We start from the raw sequence: 19,970 nt of genomic DNA, 5'->3' as shown, positions 1-19,970 counted from the left end.
GCCTTCTCCCGCTACATCCGCCCGGCACGAGCGCCACAGGACCGCGAACTACAACTCCCAGACCGCCCCGCGCTCCCGGACCCCTAGCACGTTTCCGCTCCTCCGCCCCACTTCCTTCGCTTCCTGACAGTGGTTGGTAAGTCGGTTCGTCCTTGGGAGAGACCGCTGGACAGTTCTGTCCAAACCTGTCACTAGCTCACAATCTTTTTCTGTCCCGCTCGGAAATCTACGAGGACGCTTCCGGGTCACGCGACGCAGACACCGCGAGTCATGTGACACCAAGATGGCGACGCCGCGGTAGCTGGCTCCGGATTGTGGCGTCCGAGGAGCCGCGACGGTTTCTGCCCTCGGGCCGTGGGGGGCGGCAACGCTCGACTGGCCCCTGCGGCGGCCCGTAGCCCCGCGTTAGGCACCGGTTCAGGGTTGGGCTGTTGCTGTCGCGGTGGGTTCGGGGGAGTGCCGGTGACCTCGCTGCAGGTGTCCTGCGCCGGACGCTGTCGCCCGAGGAGAAGGAGGAGGAAGAGGAGGACACCCGGCCTACCGGGTCTTCTGGACCTTCGGAGTCCATGGGCCTGTGAAGGCTTTGGAGGAGCTATACTTCTGAGGGGACTGTGGGAGTTTGACTCTTCGGGTGTGTGAGGGGCAGCCTAGTACCCTTGAGGGCGCAAAGAAGACCGTAGGGACTTTACTTCCTCTTCCAGAGGCCGGGCTTCCCTGCGTTGGTTACCCCCTCATTCTTTCTCACTTCCTCTCAATGTTCTCTCCATATATCTGGAAATATGATCAGCGCCCCTGACGTGGTGGCCTTCACCAAAGAGGAGGAGTACGAGGAGGAACCTTACAATGAGCCCGCCTTGCCCGAGGAGTACTCCGTGCCACTCTTCCCCTTCTCCAGCCAGGGAGCCAACCCGTGGTCCAAACTGTCCGGGGCCAAGTTCTCTCGGGACTTCATCCTTATTTCCGAGTTCTCCGAGCAGGTGGGACCCCAACCCTTGCTGACCATCCCCAATGACACCAAAGTTTTTGGTACTTTCGATCTCAATTACTTCTCCTTGCGGATCATGTCTGTGGATTACCAGGCGTCCTTTGTGGGCCATCCCCCTGGTTCTGCCTACCCCAAGCTGAACTTTGTGGAGGACTCCAAGGTGGTGCTGGGAGACTCCAAGGAGGGAGCCTTTGCATATGTGCACCACCTTACCCTGTACGACCTGGAGGCCCGGGGCTTTGTGAGACCTTTCTGCATGGCTTATATCTCAGCAGACCAGCACAAAATCATGCAGCAGTTTCAGGAGCTCTCAGCTGAATTTTCCAAAGCTTCTGAGTGCTTGAAGACAGGCAACAGGAAGGCATTTGCGGGAGAACTTGAAAAAAAACTGAAAGACTTGGATTACACCAGGACAGTGCTGCACACGGAAACGGAGATCCAGAAGAAGGCCAATGACAAAGGCTTTTACTCATCTCAGGCAATTGAGAAAGCCAATGAACTGGCCAGTGTAGAGAAGTCCATCATTGAACATCAAGACCTGCTGAAGCAGATCCGCTCGTACCCTCATCGGAAGTTGAAGGGGTCTGCTTTGTGTTCTGGGGAGACGGAGCACACCCAAGATCAGACCAGCCAGGCAGCCACTACCTCTCACCCTGATGAGTCAGCTGACACAGACCTTTATACCTGCAGACCTGCTTATACCCCGAAGCTCATCAAAGCAAAGTCCACCAAGTGTTTTGACAAGAAGTTGAAGACCTTGGAAGAGCTCTGTGACACTGAGTATTTCACCCAGACCCTGGCTCAGCTCAGCCACATAGAGCACATGTTCAGAGGAGACCTGTGCTACCTCCTGACCAGCCAGATTGACAGAGCACTTCTAAAACAACAGCATATAACAAACTTCCTCTTCGAAGATTTTGTGGAGGTCGACAGCAGGGTGGCAGAGAAACAAGAGAGCGTACCCCCTAAGCCCGGTCCAGGCAGGCCGCCGTCCAGGTCTCTGGAAGAATGTCTGATTCCTCAAGTGTTAATTAGCGTTGGTTCTTACAAGTCCAGTGTGGAGTCTGTGCCGATCAAGATGGAGCAGGAACTCGGAGATGAGGAGTACAAGGAAGCTGACGTGGCAGAAATGAGCAGTTTTGACCCCCAGGAGAACTTGGACTACCTGGATATGGATATGAAAGGGAGCATCAGCAGTGGTGAAAGCATTGAGGTTCTGGGCACGGAGAAGTCCACCGCTGTGCTGCCTGAGTCTGACAGCCAGGCCAGCCTCACGGTGCCACTGAGCCCCCAGGTGGTCCGGAGCAAAGCAGTCAGCCACAGGACCATCAGCGAGGACAGTATCGAAGTCCTCAGCACCTGCCCCTCAGAGGCCCTCATCCCTGAGGATTTCAAGGCCAGCTACCCAAGTGCCATTAATGAAGAAGAATCGTACGCAGATGATAGTGAGGGAGCCATCCACTTCCAGGCAAGCGTCTGCGCGCCAGAGCTGGGTGAGGCAGAGGAGGGTGGCTTAGAAACCCCCCCGTCACAAATAGACTCCTCCTGCTGCATTGGGAAGGAGAGTGACAGTCTGCGGGTGCCCCTCTCCACTCCAGCCCACACCCCCTCGGACCAGGACGGAGTAGTGAGCATCCCCCCGCAGCGGTACAGGCAGAAGGACCAGGGGTTCCATGTGGACTTTGTGGTGGAAAATGCCAACCCTTTACGAGACAGCAGTTCCGAAGGCTTCCCTGCTGATGAGCTGGATCCAAGCCACCTGCTGGCGAGCCGGGATGTCAGTAAGACCAGCCTGGACAACTACTCGGACAGTGCCAGCAACATGAGCAGTCTAGCCTCCACCAGCTCAGACAGGACTCCCTCCTCTGCTCATCCCACTGGCCCCTCTTCCGAGAGGCATAAAAAGAGGGCTGGCCAGAACGCCTTAAAATTCATCCGTCAGTACCCCTTTGCGCACCCGGCCATCTACTCCCTGCTCAGTGGAAGGACACTTGTGGTCCTGGGGGAGGATGAGGCCATAGTGAGGAAGCTGGTGACGGCGCTGTCCATCTTTGTCCCCAACCACAGCCGTTACGCCAAACCGGTGAAGCACTGGGTCTCCTCTCCTTTGCATATCACGGATTTTCAGAGGTGGAAGCTTATCGGCCTGCAGAGGTAACTGGTTATCCGTGGTGGGGAAGGGTCCTGTCCCGTTAGAGATGAGGCTTCAGATGTACATCCCTCTGGGGGAGATGCACAGGTCCGTGTGGTGGGCCCAGAATTGGGCGACCTGGCTTCCAGACTGGGCCCCCAACACCAGCTCACTCTGTAACTTTGGCATATCATTCTTTGTCTGGCCTTCTGTTTCCTCCCATGAGGGTTTGCCATTCCGAAGTGGTCGCCGACCCCGGTCTGCGACCTGCCGTGTCAGATTATTTAGGAGAGTTTTTAGATCAGGGAGTTCTGGGTCCCACCCCCCAGAGATTGTGGTTCAGTTGGTCTGGGCTAAGAGTTGGAGTTTATCTGGCGTACAGGAAGGTTTGGGGAACAACTGAACTTCTGGATCTCAGGTTCTCGCTTATTCTCAAATTCATGCTATGGTGTAAATGACTGAGGAGAGATCGGCTTCTGAGAAAGGGCGGTGGCAGCCATCACTGGTGACAGGGACATCAGGGGGCTCCAGTGGCTTTTACTCCGCTGTCTTCATAAGGAAACACAAGAGCCAATTCCTCCTTTCCCTGTTTGAATGCTTTCTATTTCATTTTCCCACAATACTACTGCGTTGTCGTAGACTCGTTTTCTTTTTCCCAGATACTGCTTGGCAAGTTGTCCAGCCCAAGGGTCTCTTTCCTTTGGGGTATGCACGGTGTTCAGTTTCCTCCTCGCCTTCTCTGCACCCCACTTGGCACATCTGTGAAACAGAGGTGCTGACACAGCCAGTCTGTGCTTCCCGGGCCACATGGGAAGAGAAGGAATTTCTGCATGCTGCAATCAGCAGCTGTTTGTTCCAGTTTTCCAACTGTCCTTTTGCATCGGTCCCCAGTATCAGTGAGTCCCCGTCCCCCGAGTCACCTTGTGTTTGCCCCTCTTGCAGAAGTCTCCCGACCCTCGCTCTAACCCTTGCTGCGTTAGGCTTTCCCCGGGGTCGTGGTGGTGGCATTTAAGCAAGCGGCACCTCCACGTCCTGCCTTGGCTCACTGGACATGCTGGGGGGTACTGAGATACAATCTGGAGGTACCTGGGCAAGTTCACTGCCCTGGAAGAATTCATAGTTGAGGAGAGGAGACGGGTGACAGGGAGGAGAGTTCCAGCAGCGGGTGCATCGTGTGTTCTAAGAAAACATGTTAAGTGGGCAGCGAGGGAGAGGGGCGCCTGGGGAAGGCTTGGGGTCTTTGGCTTGAGGCACCAGGAGGGCGAGCTTGCCAGTGTGGGGGAAAAGTGATGACACGGGGACTTGGTGTGACCTGGCCCAGCCCCTTCCTCGGGCTACACAGGAGACCACCGAGCGGGGTCCTTGCTTATGGATGCAGAGTCAGGCTCGGGAGTGAGAGGCTGCACCAGGCGCCCTTGAAGACTTTGTCCTTCCTCCCAGGATCCGATCCCTCTGCGGATGCCAGCTCTGTGCTCGGGTGTAACCCGGCTGCCCCAGCAAGGCAAGGGCCTTGCAGGGATTGCTTTTGCCCCTGATCTTGGTGGAAGAACGGGTCCGTGTCCCTTGCAGACACATATCTCTTCTCCGAGTCACTCCCTTCACCCCAACCCTTGACCTTTTTCCCTTTTTCTCCCCCAAAGATGGAGAATCTAAAAGACTCATCAGTCTGTTGTCAGCTGCCTTATCCAAGACCAGGCACAGGACAGTCTTGCCCTTCCTGGAGGCTTTCCCTGAAGTTCCCTCCTTAGAATGTGCCAGGATGGCAAAAGAAGTTCATCTCTTACACCAGCTCTGTTCCGTTGGGTACCTGGCTAGAGTGTGGCGTGAAGGATTCTGAGGCCTAGGCAGGGCTGCCCTGGGAAGACTGCTGTGATCAGTTCATGAAGTCTGGGGGTGCAAGAGAGGGTAGGGCCTCTCTGAGATGGAAGAGAATGTGGGAGGTGGTCTGAGTCCCGGGCCGGCCCTACCAGTAGTCACCCACCAAGGCCACCTGAACAAGTCACTCCTCCACTCAAGGCTTTGTTTCCTCCTGACAAAATGAGAGGGTTGGATCCCTGAATGATCATTTGCCAAGTATTTACAGAGGACTGTGACGTGCTAGCCACCTGGGCCACTGCCAGACTCAAGGTGAGTCAGCCATGGTCATCCCCGTGACAGGGCAGGCATGGTCTTCAAGGGGGTCCCTCGCGCCAGTCCCAGCTGTGCCGCCACACTGTCAGCTTGACCTCCGAGGCTGTTTCCATGGGCAGACGGCACTGCCAAGACCTGTCTCGTGAGAGCGGGTGTGGAGAGGCCCACCGCGTCTGGTCTGTGCCTGATTGAGTGTGAGTGTGTCTCTAATAACCTGGCAGGGATGCATACAGACTCCAGGGAGGCAGGCCAAGGCAGCAGACGGTGAGTGTGGCCCTCTGCAGCCTGGCTTTAGAGCCATTAAGCATCCCTCTGTGAAGGCGGGATGCCCATCGGAAGTGACAGATGAGAGCAGAATTGCAAATAGCCCCGAGTGGGGAAGTGTCTTCCGTTGCTCACCTTCTCCAACCTTCTGGGCGTGCACAGATGTTGGGGATTGGCAAGATCTGCCTCCAGAGGGTCTTGCTCTGGTGTGAGATACAGTGGGCGTGTCACTGGAGTGGGGACCGGATTTGCCACAGCTCTCCCAAAGAAATCCTGGGAGGTGAGCAGCAGACACGATCTGAGTGTATCCTGAGATGAAAAGCCATGGAGTCGTGGCCCGGGGCGGGTAGGGAGGGGCACAGTGGGTGCTGTGACTTCGGGTCCTGACGCTTCCACTATCGGCCGTGTGGATCTGGACCAGTCCTGTCCTCTCTCATTCATTCGACAAAGCTTGTGGAACACGTGTGTGAGCGGGGCCTCCGGGGCTCACTGTGTGGAACTGCAGGAAAGGGTCACCTCCAGAAAGAACGTACTGCCCGGTGCTGTGCTTGCCCTTTGAAGTGCTCAGAGCTGTGGGTATCGGCGGTGAGTCACCCCAGCAGGCAGAACTGGTGCTGAAGCTGGCAGGCAGGAGGAGGCCCATCTGACGATCGGCTTTAAAGAGCAGTAATAGAGGAGGGGCCTTTGTACGGCCGTGAGCTTCCTGCTGGGGGTGGGGGCAGCTCCGCTTAGAGGGGGTCGATTCCTTGTGCTGGGTTAATCTGGAATCTGAGCTGTGACCCAGGAGAACAGGAGAGTCTCTCCCCATGCAGGTGCTTTGACTCCAGCTAAAAGCAGCCTAGATGATGAACTTTTTTTAAACTCTCTCACCCCCACAGCTGCCAGTTTCGTTGGCCCTTGGTTTTTCTCCCTTAAGTAGGCTTTCTGCCTGGAGATGCACGTGAGTCGAATCCATCACTTGTGGGTACACGATGGGCAGATAATCGTGTTGGTTTCCCATTATTTCAAATTAAAATGAAGGATGATTGCATTGCTTACCAAGTCGCAGGAACAAGCCCCAGACAGCTCGGTACTGATGGGAGGAAGTGCCAGTTGGGGCTTCGGAGGCCCTGGTCAAGTCCCGGCTCAGCCAGTTTGTAGCCAGGGGACTTGTGTGAGCCACGGCCCCTCCCTGGGCCTCGGTGGTTGTGTCTGCCCAGAGCCTCCCCCGGCATTGGCACGGATTGTAAGGAGTCTAAGACAGGTGTGCGACGTGAAGCACAGGGCCCAGAGGTGTGGGCTCGCCTCTTTCCATGCTGCCTCGCCCCCTGGAGAGGAGCTTTGTGGGGAAACACGTGGAGGAGGCGTTAGATGGAGCAGCATCTTCTAACGATATGTGGGGCGCCAGCGCTCCCCGGGAACGGCCGGGCCTGAGGCAGGCGGTTCAGCAGGATGGGTGACTGGAACGGAGGGGCAGGACGACGGGGTGAGGCCTGGCTTTGCTGCCACGGCAGGACCTCGGGGGGCTGGATGTGCCCAGCTTGAGGAGGCATTTGGCTTATGGACTGGGCCCCTCCCGGGGTGGGGCTGGGGGGCAGAGGTGCCTTGGGAGCTGCCTGAGCACATTGGTACTGTGACTGAGGAGACCCATGTCCCCGAGAAGCCAGTCAGCCACCTGCAGGCCCTGCTTCCTCATTGTGCATGTGATGGGGGCCACAGCCCCTTCTTCTCATTGTTTCCAGGACCCACGGCACGTGTGGCTCTGTTTTCTCGTCTCTGTGACCCTGCTCTTGTGTGGTCCGGATGCCATTCCAGGTTCTCGGAGCCCACCTTTGTTGTAAGGCCCAGCTCTGAGGCTGTTCTTCCAGAACCTTCCTGGCCCCAGGCCTCCCTCCTTCACCTGGGGTCCTGTGTGCGTGTCTTCTTCCCAGCCCGACCAGGCTCGCTCCTCACTGCCTCTTCCGCCCCCAGGTCACCGCCTGGGCATATAGTAGGTGCTGTTAACTGTACAAGGACATGACAACACCCAGGAAGGAAAAAACATCATGAGATTGCCTTGGTCCCCCAAGTGCCTGTCAGTCCTCTTACACAACAGCTGAGGCCCAACACACGTTCTAAATTCCAGACGTGTGTCGGTCTGTGAAATCTCTGGTCAGCCCGAGGTTTGCCAGGCTGCAAGGCTGGCAGACGCCGGCTGCTCTGGGAAGACCGATCTGGAGGGTTTCAAAAGAGCTGCTTACTAGGGCGGGTCACCCTGACCCCTTCCCTCGTTGAGCAAGGCCCGCCTGCCTCTGCTGTGCGGGCGCGGTAGTGAGCAGTGGGCCAGGAGGCCAAATCCGCTCATCCCGGTCCGCAGCAGCTCCGTGCGGCGGGAGAGCTCGGTGCCAGGCTGACGAGACTGAGGGCCAGGCGCTATCGTAGACATGACCACTTTTGTCTCTGCAGTGACCGCGTGAGGCAGGACCGGTTATCTCTGTCTTACAGATGGGGCTCAGAAGGGTTAAGGAGTTTGGCCGAGGTCACACAGCAGAATAGTAGAGAAGCAGAGGAGGGGGTCGGGGCGGCCGGATAGGGTTTGAGTTGGCAGAGGGGCAAGTACACACGGGAGGGAAGGGTGTTCCGGGCAGGGCATACAGGCCGTGATTTTGAGCACGGGCCTGGCTGCGAGAAAGTCATTGTGGAGGTAACAGGTGGGACCTCCGAGGCCAGTGGGAAGGGGGTCGCGCGGGGCCACAGGCCGCGCCCAGGCACTTGACCTTGCTCACGAGGGTGGTGAGGAGCCCTTTGAAGAGATCTCGAGCAGAACGGCCTCCCGGAAAGAGCGGGGGAGCCGCCCCGGAGACAGGAGGCCCCACCCCAAGCTTCCGTCCTGACGCGGCCCGTGTGTTTCAGAGTGGCGGCCCCGGCCGGCGCCGGCACCCTGCACGCCCTGAGCCGCTACAGCCGCTACACCAGCGTCCTGGACCTGGACAACAAAGCCCTCCGCTGCCCCCTCTACAGAGGCGCCCTGGTGCCCCGGCTGGCCGACCACCGCACCCAGATCAAGCGGGGCAGCACGTACTACCTGCACGTCCAGAGCATGCTCACCCAGCTCTGCTCCAAGGCCTTCCTCTACACCTTCTGCCACCACCTGCACCTGCCCGCCCACGACAAGGAGACCGAGGAGGTGGTTGCCGGCCGCCAGGCGAGCTTCCTGAAGCTGACGCTGGGCCTGGTGAACGAAGACATTAAGGTGGTCCAGTACCTGGCCGAGCTGCTGAAGCTGCGTTACGCGCAGGACGCACCCGGGACCGGCCACCCCATGCTCAGGTTCGACTACGTGCCCAGCTTCTTGTACAAGATCTGAGGTCTGCCCAGCCACTGTGACCGAGACCTGTGACTCTGGGTACGGGGACGGGAGGGGTTGGTGTGAGCAAGCGCTCCTCTGAGCTATTGAGACTTCTGGTGTCATCAGGGGAGGGAACCCGAGGGGACAGCCCTGGCTCCCGGGTGGTGTCGGGCGGTCTGGGAGGTGGACTTGGGCAGAGGCGGGCACCTGGCTCTCCGCCGGCATCAGTAAGGATGGTGACAGGCTGCTCCCAGGTGAAGAGTGGCCCCTGGGGTTGTTGGGAGGGGGCCGCTTGGCTTCGTGAGGACTGGCAGGCGGGCCAGGAGAGAGCCAGCACTCTCTCGATGGGGTGGGATGCGGGGCAGAAAGGCGAAGTGCAGACGGGAGGGGCACGCTGGCACGGTCGGCTCCCAGACACTTGGGTGGCGGGATCAAGGGAAGCACCCCCTTCACTGGAGCACTTTAGTGGGAAACAGGACGATGGAACATCCGTTGCCTCATTCAGATCCCGGCTGGGGTCCTTCACTCGGGCCCCCAGAGCCCGTCATCCCGGGGGAGGCCCCTGAATGAGTGAGGTGGAGGGAGGTAGCTCTGTCTCAGCTGGGTGGTGGAAGACGCGGAACCTGCTGGACCCCGAGGCTGCAGGGAGAGGGAGCAGCAGCCTGTCTGGTCCTGGCTTCCTCCCTAGGCACGGAAATGCCTGTGCGTGGGCTTTGCAGCTGCTTCCCCTGGGGCAGCGGCAGTGGCTAGAGTTAGTCGCTTGTCCCTGCTTGGGAGTGAGAACCACTGTGGCAGCTGGAGAGCCCGGGAGACGGGCGGGGCCACGGGGCCACGAGGCCATCAGTACTGTGCGAGAGGTGAGCAGCCAGCAGGCCTCCGGGGCCTGGCCCGCCAGCCTTTCTGGCGCAGGGAGTCCACACCGTCCCCTTGGGGAAGGTCTGCAGGCATGATGGGACTCGGCCAAGGTCACCCCCCCTTCCCCGTCCTCCACCCGCAGCAAACCTTTGCAACCACTTCACTACCTCTTGCAGGGTCTCGTGGGCACGGTGCCAGTGGGGTTCTGCTCGGCTGGCTGGTCTGGGGAGGCAGCCGAGCTGGTGAGAGCCCAGGGCCAGGGTCTCCTCCAGGAAGGAGGAAAGCCTCCTTGTGTGGTTGTCTTCGTGGATCTGGCCCACGTGGGCCTCACCCCTGCTCACTCCTGCCCTCACGCTGTCCCCTCAAATACATGCACCTCACCGCTGCTCACTTCCACCCCACATGGGCCCCCCGAATATGGTTACCTCACCGTTGTTCGCTCCTGCCCCGCGCAGGTCCTCCGGGTCCGCTCACCTCACAGCAGCTCCCTCCCGGCCCCGTGAGCCTCCCGTCAGGGAAGGAGACAATCCCCGCTTCACCCACCGTGACCTCCCCGACGCTTCTTGCATAGTTGCCGTTGGTTTGTTGACGGAGGGTTTCTTGCAACCTTGACATTTTTATACTTTTTTTTTTTATGGCTGCTTTTTTTCCTCCAAGTAGGGAGAACCCTTAGTAGGACTGCTTTTTAACGTGTCCCAAGACAGCTGTGACACGACAGACCCTGACAGCCACTGCGCACGCGCGTGCGTCTCCCTGTCAGCTCCGGGGCGCACCTCGGAGGTCGGGGAGCAGTAGCGGCACCTCACACCCGCGGCCCTTTCCTTGCCCGGCTCGTCTGCGCGCACGAGGATACGGCCCGCTGGCTCCTGGCCGTCGGGGCCCGCAGTCCTGGCACAGGGCGTGTGATTTTGCTTCTGAGGCTGTGACTGAGAAGGAACCTTCTGTGGCAGATGGTCCGTCTACGTCTCATGGGTTTTCTTTGTACCTGTGCCCATTGCATATGTTCACACACACAAGAGTCGCCAGGAACGTCTTGGCAGCTTCGAAATGCGAAGCGTGTGTTTGCACGTGGGGAAGGCTGCGTAGGAAGCCTGTTTCTCTCCGTGGGCTCCCCCTGCATTGCTGCCTCCAGTGTCCCTCATGTTCAAAATGCTGCTTTGTTTGCTAACTGGGTGGCTTGCTGCTCTCTACTTACGCCTCCGGGGACATGACCCTACAACATTTTATCTCCACGGCGCGGGAAGGTCTCTGGGGTCCGTATGACAAGATTGAAAGTGATCACCGGCACCGCCATTGCTTTTCATTCCTGTTTCACACCATCGTGGACTTTACAGTTTAACCGTGCTGTCACCTGGGAAACTGATCAAGGCGGATGGTCAGCCGTACTTGGCCTTCCAGAAGCTAAAGCCATCGCTACCATGGTCTGAAGTCGATGTCACTTTGGAGGGGGTTTGCATGGAAGCTCTGTCTCAGGGATGGTTCCGAGGGCCCCGGGATTCTAAGGCAAGGGACCAGATGGGTGTGAACAGAATAGGTGTGTCTCATCCTGGGGCCAGCCTCAGAAAGAGCGAATGAGGAAGGAGTGTCCACCTTGAGTCGTTCCTTCATGGCTTCACGGACCAGTAGGTAGACTCCAGGTTTTAAAGTTTGGTTCAAGTCTAACTTTTCATTGTGGCAGTTTCAGAGGATTCCCAGATGCCAGGTGTGTTTCTTTCCAGAGGGACTGCAGAGTGGTCCTGGGACAGAGCCAGTTCGGGCAGGCACTTGAGGCCATGAGCTGCCCTTCCCAGACCCCGTCCACTTTGGAGAACTGGAACCCACTAGAAGTCCCCCACCTGTAAACCTTAAGGTGTGGGGAGCCCTATGTAGTGGGACTGATCTCTTTAAGAGTTTTCGTTTGAGGTTTGTCTCAAATAAAACATTTTAAAAACACTTTGCAAAAAATAGAGGACATTTGTGCCTCTTATTACTTTGTCAGTCCTGACTCACTTTGAAGGTCCAGCCACCAAAAGTGATATCGGGTTTATTTCAACTTCTAATCCACTTCCACTCCCCCCACCCCCAACCACCCCTTGTTCAGTAGGTCCAGGTTGAGAGCAGGCTAGCGGTCCGGCAGTAGTGATTTCCAGAAGCTCCGTGTGAGGGAGGAGCCAAAGCCTTTGTAGCACCGTGGCCCTCGGGACGCTCCGACCTGAGCCGCTGCCTCACACCTCACCATTTCCCTAGGGATCTTGCTCTTTTAGTGGACTCTCCGTTGGGATTTTAAAAATCAGTGACTTTTCCGTGATTTCCTGCAGTGGCTGAAGTTACATGAATTGCACCAGAATTGGGAAATGGACCTTGTTCGCCCCCCTGTCATTTCCCATCTAGCTTTTAACTTCTTTGTTGCTATATTCAAGGTATCGTAGGTTTCCATCTCAAACAACAACACAGCCCAGTTCAAATCCTCGGAAGGCCAACAGATTGTACCCCAAGTGCCACAGTTGGTAACACTCAGCTGGTGGGGAGCCCATCGGCAAGTGTGGACCGCCTTCAGAGGAGCTGATCTCCCAAGCTGGCAATCCGGTGTTACTTCCCATCTCCCTAGAAAGCTCAGAAGAAAGTGCCTTGGTTTGTGCTCTGAAGCCAACCAGCCAGCCCTCTGGCTTTTCCCCCATACTGTGATAGAAAGTCACAAAACTGGAATCATTCCAAGAGATAGATATTAACAGACTGCAAAAAGGAGAAAAAGCATCAAATTTCTACTTCTGGCTGGAAAGACAACCAGTGTCAGCTGAAAAGGTCTGAGCACACCAAGTGTTCCTGAGCCTTCAAAGGAGAAAGCTGTGAGCGGTGACCTAATCCGGTCTTATCTTTTAAGGTTTGGTTATGGCCACGGGGAGGGGGGGTTGCAGAGGGAGCCCTTGGCAGTGAATCAAGCTGCTGTTAGGGAGCCCCGGCTTCCTGGGAGTAATTCTTCAGCTCCAACATGGAGGCCACACAGGGGGTCGGTCTTGGAGATGGCCTTTTGTCTTCAGTTCGGGGAGAAGCCAAGCCCCTGAACCTAAGACTGGCTTGGCAGCATCATGCTCCCAAAGTGAAGGCGGAGATATGGGGACCCACACCCCATGGAGTCTGCAGCAGCCCATCCCCACCCGTGCTGGAGTGAATGCCAAGACCGTGCTGGACCTCGGGCCCCAGGGGTGCCCTCCAGGCAGGACCATGGGGCACCTCGCCCACCGACTGCCCAACGCTGGCTGGCTGTACAGGTTGGGTTAAAAAATGCCACCTTTTAAGGCTGCTGTGAAAAGCATAGTCTGTGATGAATTCGTATGTGTTATTTTTGGAAAGCTATTTTATTACTGCATGTTCCTCCGTCCACGCGGGCGAACGCTGAGCCCGCCCGCCACGTGCGCTGCGGCCCTCAAGGCGCGCGCACCCCGGACGCGCGCGTCGCCACGGCTCTTGCGTGTGGCCGCACCGGAGTCTGACCACAGTAAATGCCAAACAGTCTGAGAAGTGTACTTTTTAAGAAATTAATTTATTTGAGTTTAGATATTTTTGAAATATAAAAATTGGTTGTATTTTTTAAAGCTATAATTCATGTAGACATTCTGTGGTTAAAAATTGATTGTGCTTATTATTAAAAATGGTCATCTATGTTTTGCACTTCAGCTTTGTGAAAAATAAAGTTTCTCTGGGAAGGTGCCATTTGGTTTCCTGATTACAGGAGGGGGTGGTTATCTGGCACAGGGCAGGAAACTACCCCCCCAGCTGGTTCTCACACCTGATGTGGGGGGTGAAGGAGACCATTTCCATGATGTTCTGAGCTGCCGTGGAGAAACTCCCCTCATACCAGGTGGCACCTTGTATAGAACTCACCAGAAGCTTCAAAATTTCCCTCCTCTGCGGCCCTCCGTGTGACAGGATATTAAGGAGCGGCTGGCGGCAGCTCCAAACTTGGGTGGTTGTCATCGCAGAGTATGGGGGAGGCCCAGTAACTCAGAGAAGGGCGAGTACACCTACTGGGGTCTTTCCAGTCTGCCCTGGACTCAGTCTAAGTATTTCATTTTTCCAGAAGAACCGTTTATACAGCTGAGAGAAGGGATCAAATTTAAACGTCCTGATAACCTGTCCCAGAATTACAATGGATCTTAAAAAAAAGTTTTGATTCATGAAGGAGGTAATTTGAGGAGAGTCCAAAAAGGAAGCCCCTCAGAGGGCACGAAGAAGTTGACGCAGCCGGGTCCTGCGTGGGGCCGCCCTTCCATCTCTGCTCAGAAGGGCACCGGGTCCTCGAGCAAGTGGTTCCCGGGCAGGTGCGTGCGGGTGGGCGGCTCCCCTAGAAGTCAGGCAGGCCAGGCAGAGGGAAGAGAGACGCGAAGCTCTCCACTTCCTCCCTCAGAGCCCTGACGGCCCTTTGGTGCTTCTCGTCCCCTGCCAGTTTCTCTTTGAACTCCTTCAGGGTGGCCTTGGCCCCAACGTCGTTCTGAATCTGCAGAGTGAGTTCTATCCCTGTGCCAGCAAGAGACAAAATGAGCCCTCTGTGGGCTGGGGGAGAGCCACAGTTTTGCTCCCATGTACGTACCCCTCCAGAATCCCTTCGTGTCTGTCCCCAGAGCCCAACTACCATCAGAACTTTGGCCAAAAAAATTGTAACATGGGAGAGGTATGGAAGGACGGAGCAGCGAGGATTCTTACCTGGACAGGTATTCTTTTTTTTTTTTTTTTTAAGACTTTATTTATTTATGTGACAGACAGCCAGTGAGAGAGGGAACACAGCAGGGGAGTGGGAGCGGAGGAGCCTGATGTGGGACTCGATCCTGGAACGCCGGGATCACGCCCTGAGCCGAAGGCAGCCACTCAACGACTGCGCTACCCAGGCGCCCCCTGGACAGGTATTCTTATCACAGGCAATAGAACAGGCTTCTAGAACTGCCGTGCTGCGGCTCAGTGGGCCCAAGACACACATGAGGCTCGGCTGTCACTGTGCGCCTAGCGGCGGGGGTCTGACAGGCATAGGTGTTCAGGTGGACCTCAGAAATGATACTTGTGTGCCCCCTTCCTTGGGCAGGACGAGTTTACCGACCTCTCAGACTACATGGTTTGCTAAGGTGATTTTTGCTATCTCTTGTCCCCTGCACTCCACCTGGACATGCAATGTCCTTCAGCAGCTGGGTCTCAACTGCTCAGTCCCAGTCAGAAACTCCATACGGATTGGAGTGGCCGACCTCCAGACCTTTATCCTTACCTCTGTGAATAAAGTGGGCTACTTTCTGGAACTCTTTTTCCAAAAGTCCTCGGGATGTCAGTGCTGGTGTCCCCAGACGCAGTCCGCTGGGCCGCAATGCGCTTTTGTCACCTTCAAGATAAACAGGCTCTGTCCGTGGGCTGTACCCAACTCACCACTAACTGCTGTGCATTTAAGATGCTTGGCCAAAGAAAGTGGCCTGTGGATGCCGGCTGTTTCTAGGAAGCAGAACACTGCTGATTGAAATGCCACAGGTAGGAACAAAGGCATAGGGAGACAGCAGCGCCTCTTGGCCACTGTATTGAAATAGTAAGGAGGTTGCTCTCCGTGGCATGGCCCTTGCTCTCCAAAGCGAAGCTAGCATCTCTCTGTGTCAGATGTATCACCCACATTCTTCTTACAACTCCCTGAGACATACAGCCTGTTCCAGAGGCCCCCGCTTCCTTATCCAAATGCCCGTGGCACCTGCGAGCAGCCCACCTCAGTCCCTCCCTCTCTGTCCCTGGCAGGGTTAGAGCTGTGTCAGAAGGAGCAGGCTAGGAGAGAGCCATGATTTTGCCCCCACTTACACACCCCTCCAGAATCCCTTCATGTCTCTCCCCAGAGCCAAATTACCCTCAGCTATAACTTTGGCCAAAAGAAATGTATTTGGCCAAGAGGATCCTTACCTGGACAGGTGTTCTTATTACAGGCAATAGAACAGGCTTCTAGAACCTTCTCAGCCCTTCCACCATCCGTGCCTTTGGAACGGAGATCCACAAGGATCAAATGGTTGTCAGAACCACCTGGAAAACCAAGTTGGACATGTAGGAATAGAGAAAGCCGATTCCATGCCAAGTGAAGGAATCTCTCACTTCCTAAGGAACAAGGGTAAGACAGATGAGGTCACGGAGGTGAGCACTCCCCCCATGTGTCCTGGAAGGCTTTAATCCCCTGCTAAACAAAAGATGCCCCAGGGCCGAAGGGGTGAAAGAAAGGACAGTAGCTTACAGAGGGCACAGGCCAGGGGAACCACCAGTGGCTTTCCCAGTCCACGTTGCCCACTGCTGTGACCCAGCACCTGGTGTCGGCCAACGGCCTGGCAGCTTGTCTGGGAAGCGACCGCTTGTTCAGTGCCACTGGGAGCTCCTGCTGGCTCTGACAAATCACTCGGGAGTCCCCCATGTGTCTCTGAAATCTGTCTGCAGGGCCCCCTCAAAGATAGCATCAGAGGAGCAGAGAGGGGTCGAATCCACTGAGTGCACAGGCGGGGCCAGGCTCTGCTAGCCTGCCCTGTGTCGTATCCCTAATCCCGCCAGGCTGATAGGGTTTACAGTGTTATCAAAGTGGTACAGCTGAGGGGCGCCCGGTGGCTCAGTCGTGAAGCGTCTGCCTTCGGCTCAGGTCATGATCCCAGGGTCCTGGGATCGAGCCCCAGGTCGGGCTCCCTGCCCAGTGGGGAGCCTGCTTCTCCCTCTGCCTCTGCCCCTCCCCACCTTGTGTGTGCTTTCTTCCTCTCTCGCAAAATGAATAAATCTTTAAAAAAGTAATAAAAATAAAGGAAGAGCAATAATCACAAGCCGTCGCTCCAGGAGCGTGCCATCCATAGCACTGTGCCCGCACCAGGCCCAAAGCAGGTTATCACAAACACTGGCTTACGGTCACCAGTACCTGCTTCCGCCATCTGCGCTATGTCCTCAGAGCAGAGTGGACTAGGGGTGCAGGCAGGCCTGGGAGCTCAGGGAGGTGGAGACTCCTCTCCTGGGACTCCCGTGAGGCCTTGGGCAGAGCCGGGCTGCCGGGGCTGCCATGTCCTATCTGTAGCCAGAGAGAGTCTGGTCCGATTCCTCCCAATGCCAAGTGCGGTTCCCACGCCCGCATCACCTGGGGGCCGGGTGGAAGCCGGACCCCAACCTAGACCTGCCGAGTCAGACCTGCATTGTAACGGCGCCTCCCCGGGGATCCTGTTGGTACCTGTCACCACTTTGTAGCCCAGCTCCATCAGGGTCTCAGCCAGAACCCGGCAGTTGGCCACCACCTGGCGTTGGTAGAGTCGGAATTCCGGAGTCATAGCTTGCTTCAGGGCCACAGCAACCCCTGGCAGGAGGAGAGAACGGGGTCAGGAAGGCAGGTCGGGCCCAGCCAGCAGAGCGGGAGTCAAAGAACACGTTCCCTGTTGCCACTCAGGCCTCCTTGCTCTCCGGTGCCACCCGGGAGGGTAGATTATATTCCTCCCCCCAGATGATATATATGTTTAACCCTCCAATTGCCTGGCTAACCCTGCAGACCTCTCCTTTTTGAGGAGCACGGGAGTTTCGTGCTAATACGATTACCACAGGGACGCTGTTCTCCCGCAAGGCGGACTTTACAGTCCTTTTGAAGCTCAGTGTGCGGACATGAGATTTCAGCTGGTGCCGAGTTATGCAGATCTCTCCGACCAGGGGCCAGGAGAGAGGCACAGGCCCATTCTACCTGTGCGGCCAGACTCTTCCGGTCCCTTGTTCAATCGCAAGGGCCGCTGACGGGGGCTCCGAAAGGGAAGGAGAAGGCATGCCCTGCGTACAGGCACCGAAGCCTCTCGTCGGTGTTGGTGGAAATGACTGGAAAAGGCCCAGAGCGGCTGGAGAGCGGGTGATCTCCTCACCCAAGGGTTGAAGGAACCGCAGACCCGGAGTCTGGAGGCGTAAAGGGGGGACTGGGAAAACACCCCATGGAAATCCGCCCCCTCCCTACGTCTCCCCTCCCCTCCTTGGAAACACCCGTGTTTCTCTGGACAGAGGTCGTACACCTTCTTCCTGGGCTCCTCTACCAAACCGCTTTGTTCCACAGAAGATGCTGGAACGACTGAGATCATCAGCCTGCTGGGTAATCTCAGCGGCGCGAGGGGCAGGATGTGGGGATGAGGCGACCTGTCCTCTCAGGGTTTGGACGCTAACCGCTCACCCCCTCTGCTGTCCCGCCTTCTAATTGTTCAATTCCTTCCCTGTTGTTTCTTCAAGAGTGCCGGGAGCTGGCCTGAGGCAGTTTTGCCCCCGGGCAGCCCTACCTGCCGGGTGGTCATCACTCCACCCTGTCCCTGCCTGACACCAGTTACCAGTGTCCCTCTTCTTCCTTGTTAGCTCCTGGCGGATAGAGATCTCTCTCTAGTTTCTCCCCAGCCTGCAGGTCCTGGCACGCATTTGGTGGACAGGTGACATGGGCATTAGGCAGCACGAGCTTGCAGGGGCCGCCATCCGTGAGGATACCCCCTCAAGTGCTGCCCAAGGGCTCAGGGTTGGCTCTGGTGACATTTTACCAGCAATGGCATGGTTGTGGGGACCGCCCTGCAGGCCCGGGAACACGGCCGAGTTGATAAGCGACTCCAGGTTGTAGAGAGTCTCTTTGCCGGTCTTGGGATCCACGCTGCGCACTCCTGGATGAAGGGAAACAGCGGAATGGAAACATCAGATCAGCCAGGCTGTCCCCTCTGTTTTCTCCGCACCTGGACTCCAACCCAGACTGGCTGCGGGGCGCTAAGCACAAGACTGGCCTTATCCTGGGGGTGAGACCGGGCCCAGCGCGGTGCAGAGCCCAGGGGCCCCTTGCTTGCATAGCGGGAGCAGACTACCCTTTGGGAGATGAAATCAAAGCAAAGAAATTTCCGTCCACTGAGACTGTAACAAAGACTATGCCTTGGGCGTATTTCCTCAAAGACCTGTGCAAGAGAGCAGTCTTCCAAGATGATTACTTTGAAGGGGAGAAGACTCATTTTTATGATATATATTAATTATATGATAATGGCTCTAATGGGGACTAGGATTCCTTTCTGGAAAGAAAGCTAATAATCCGTTGTAGTAACTAATGTTTCTACAGAGCTTCCTGTGAGCCAGGAACCGCTCGAGGCACTTTACGTTAATTAATGAATGCTCCCAACCCTGGTCTGCAGCGACGGGTGCCATTATTCCGAAGAGGCACAGAGAGGCTGGACAGCTGGCCCAGGATCACACAGCGTGGGGGTGGCACACACCAGCACTCCGTGGCAAGAAACAAACATTTCCCAGGGAGGTGGGAACGGCTACCGGCCTCAGGACTGTCGATACAACGGAGAAAGCTCCTCAGAGACAACAAGGCACTGAGAAGGCTTGCGGGCACGTGGGTGTGTCCAGCCCTGGCCAGGGGGCCAGGCAAGGAGACTGCAGCGGAGAGAGACCCAGTCACCAGAGGGCCGGCGTCTCTGCAGGTGCACAGGCATCTATCTGGTCTCACCGCGGGCCAAAGGATCTGATCACGAATCTGGCTTTCCCACGTGTGGGGATCCCAGCATAAAGGGAATGCTTAGACGTGTGGGTTGCAGGCATTCAACAGAGGCTTCTCGCTGGAAGGACTACAGTGGTAACTATGGTTTATACATCAGCGTCTTAGGTTTGATTACTGTGAGTCATCCTCTGCGAGAGGCATGCTCGACCACAGTAAGTTCACCAAAGTAAGGCTGCACCGTGAGGCCTCTGCTAGCCCCTGGCCTGCCATGCACATCTTCCATTCTCCTCTTGTGGGGAGGACTAGCTGACCCCCAGCACGAAACCCTTCCTCCTTTCCCAGGACCCGGACACCCAAGGAATGAGGCAAGACCTGAGTTTCCTTCCAGGATCTGCTCCGCAGCTCTGCCACTGCCCCCTCCTAGGGGACACTTCAAGGGATCCCGGGTTTCCCCAACGGAACATGAGCCCCAGAGGAGAAAGGCCAGCGCCAGCACCCCACCGGTACCCCGCCCCCCGGAGCGCACCTCTCCGGTAGAAGATCATGCCGGCCCGGCAGCCTCTCAGGGTTTTGTGGGTAGTGGTGGACACCACGTGGCAGTGCTCAAAGGGGGAGGGCACCATGCCAGCCGCCACCAGCCCGCTGATGTGCGCCATGTCGGCCAGGAGATACGCCCCGTTGTCGTCCGCGATCTTCCTCAGGCGAGCGTAGTCCAGGTTTCGGGAGTAGCAGCTGGTTCCTGAGACGACAGAGGGGACGCAGTGGAGTCAGAGATTCCCACGGCCAGCTGAGAGTCACCGGAAGTGCAGACCTACAAAGCGGCCTCTGGGCAGGCGTATTTGACAGCTTGGAA

The 19,970-nt window shown here is 56.8% G+C and overlaps 2 protein-coding genes across 4 annotated transcripts in view; one reads left to right on the top strand and one right to left on the bottom strand.

The window, feature by feature from the left end:
• The first annotated feature begins 329 nt into the window (after positions 1 to 329).
• Positions 330 to 13,360, top strand: SMCR8 (SMCR8-C9orf72 complex subunit). Of its 2 annotated transcripts, none has more exons than XM_002923120.4 (2): positions 330 to 3,139; positions 8,382 to 13,360. In XM_002923120.4, the coding sequence occupies exons 1-2, from the start codon at positions 780 to 782 to the stop codon at positions 8,833 to 8,835; spliced, it is 2,814 nt and encodes a 937-aa protein (XP_002923166.2). In that variant the 5' UTR covers positions 330 to 779; the 3' UTR covers positions 8,836 to 13,360. The 2 variants fall into 2 exon arrangements, with proteins under 2 accessions (XP_002923166.2, XP_034502841.1); XM_034646950.1 differs by having other exon boundaries at positions 4,757 to 8,524.
• Positions 13,174 to 19,970, bottom strand: part of SHMT1 (serine hydroxymethyltransferase 1) — a 24,510-nt gene continuing 17,713 nt past the window's right edge. For both annotated transcript variants that reach the window (XM_019803670.2, XM_002923118.4), the window contains exons 7-12: positions 19,644 to 19,856; positions 18,177 to 18,293; positions 16,856 to 16,978; positions 15,571 to 15,687; positions 14,903 to 15,013; positions 13,174 to 14,166 (exon numbers count right to left, since the gene is read on the bottom strand). In XM_019803670.2, the coding sequence (XP_019659229.1) occupies positions 13,994 to 14,166; positions 14,903 to 15,013; positions 15,571 to 15,687; positions 16,856 to 16,978; positions 18,177 to 18,293; positions 19,644 to 19,856 (854 nt within the window). In that variant the 3' untranslated portion in view covers positions 13,174 to 13,993. The remainder of the gene's footprint in view (positions 14,167 to 14,902; positions 15,014 to 15,570; positions 15,688 to 16,855; positions 16,979 to 18,176; positions 18,294 to 19,643; positions 19,857 to 19,970) is intronic.

This window comes from Ailuropoda melanoleuca, chromosome 17, assembly GCF_002007445.2.
Source record: "Ailuropoda melanoleuca isolate Jingjing chromosome 17, ASM200744v2, whole genome shotgun sequence".
NCBI lineage: Eukaryota > Metazoa > Chordata > Mammalia > Carnivora > Ursidae > Ailuropoda > Ailuropoda melanoleuca.
Note: the sequence above shows the minus strand (reverse complement) of the source record. Positions and strands in the feature narration are given on the sequence as shown.

Bases quoted from the DNA above. Each gene is read 5' to 3' on its own strand.
- SMCR8 (XM_002923120.4), top strand. From the start codon at position 780: ATGATCAGCGCCCCTGACGTGGTGGCCTTCACCAAAGAGGAGGAGTAC. The intron at 3,140-8,381 runs GTAACTGGTTAT...CGTGTGTTTCAG, and splicing joins AAGCTTATCGGCCTGCAGAG to AGTGGCGGCCCCGGCCGGCG.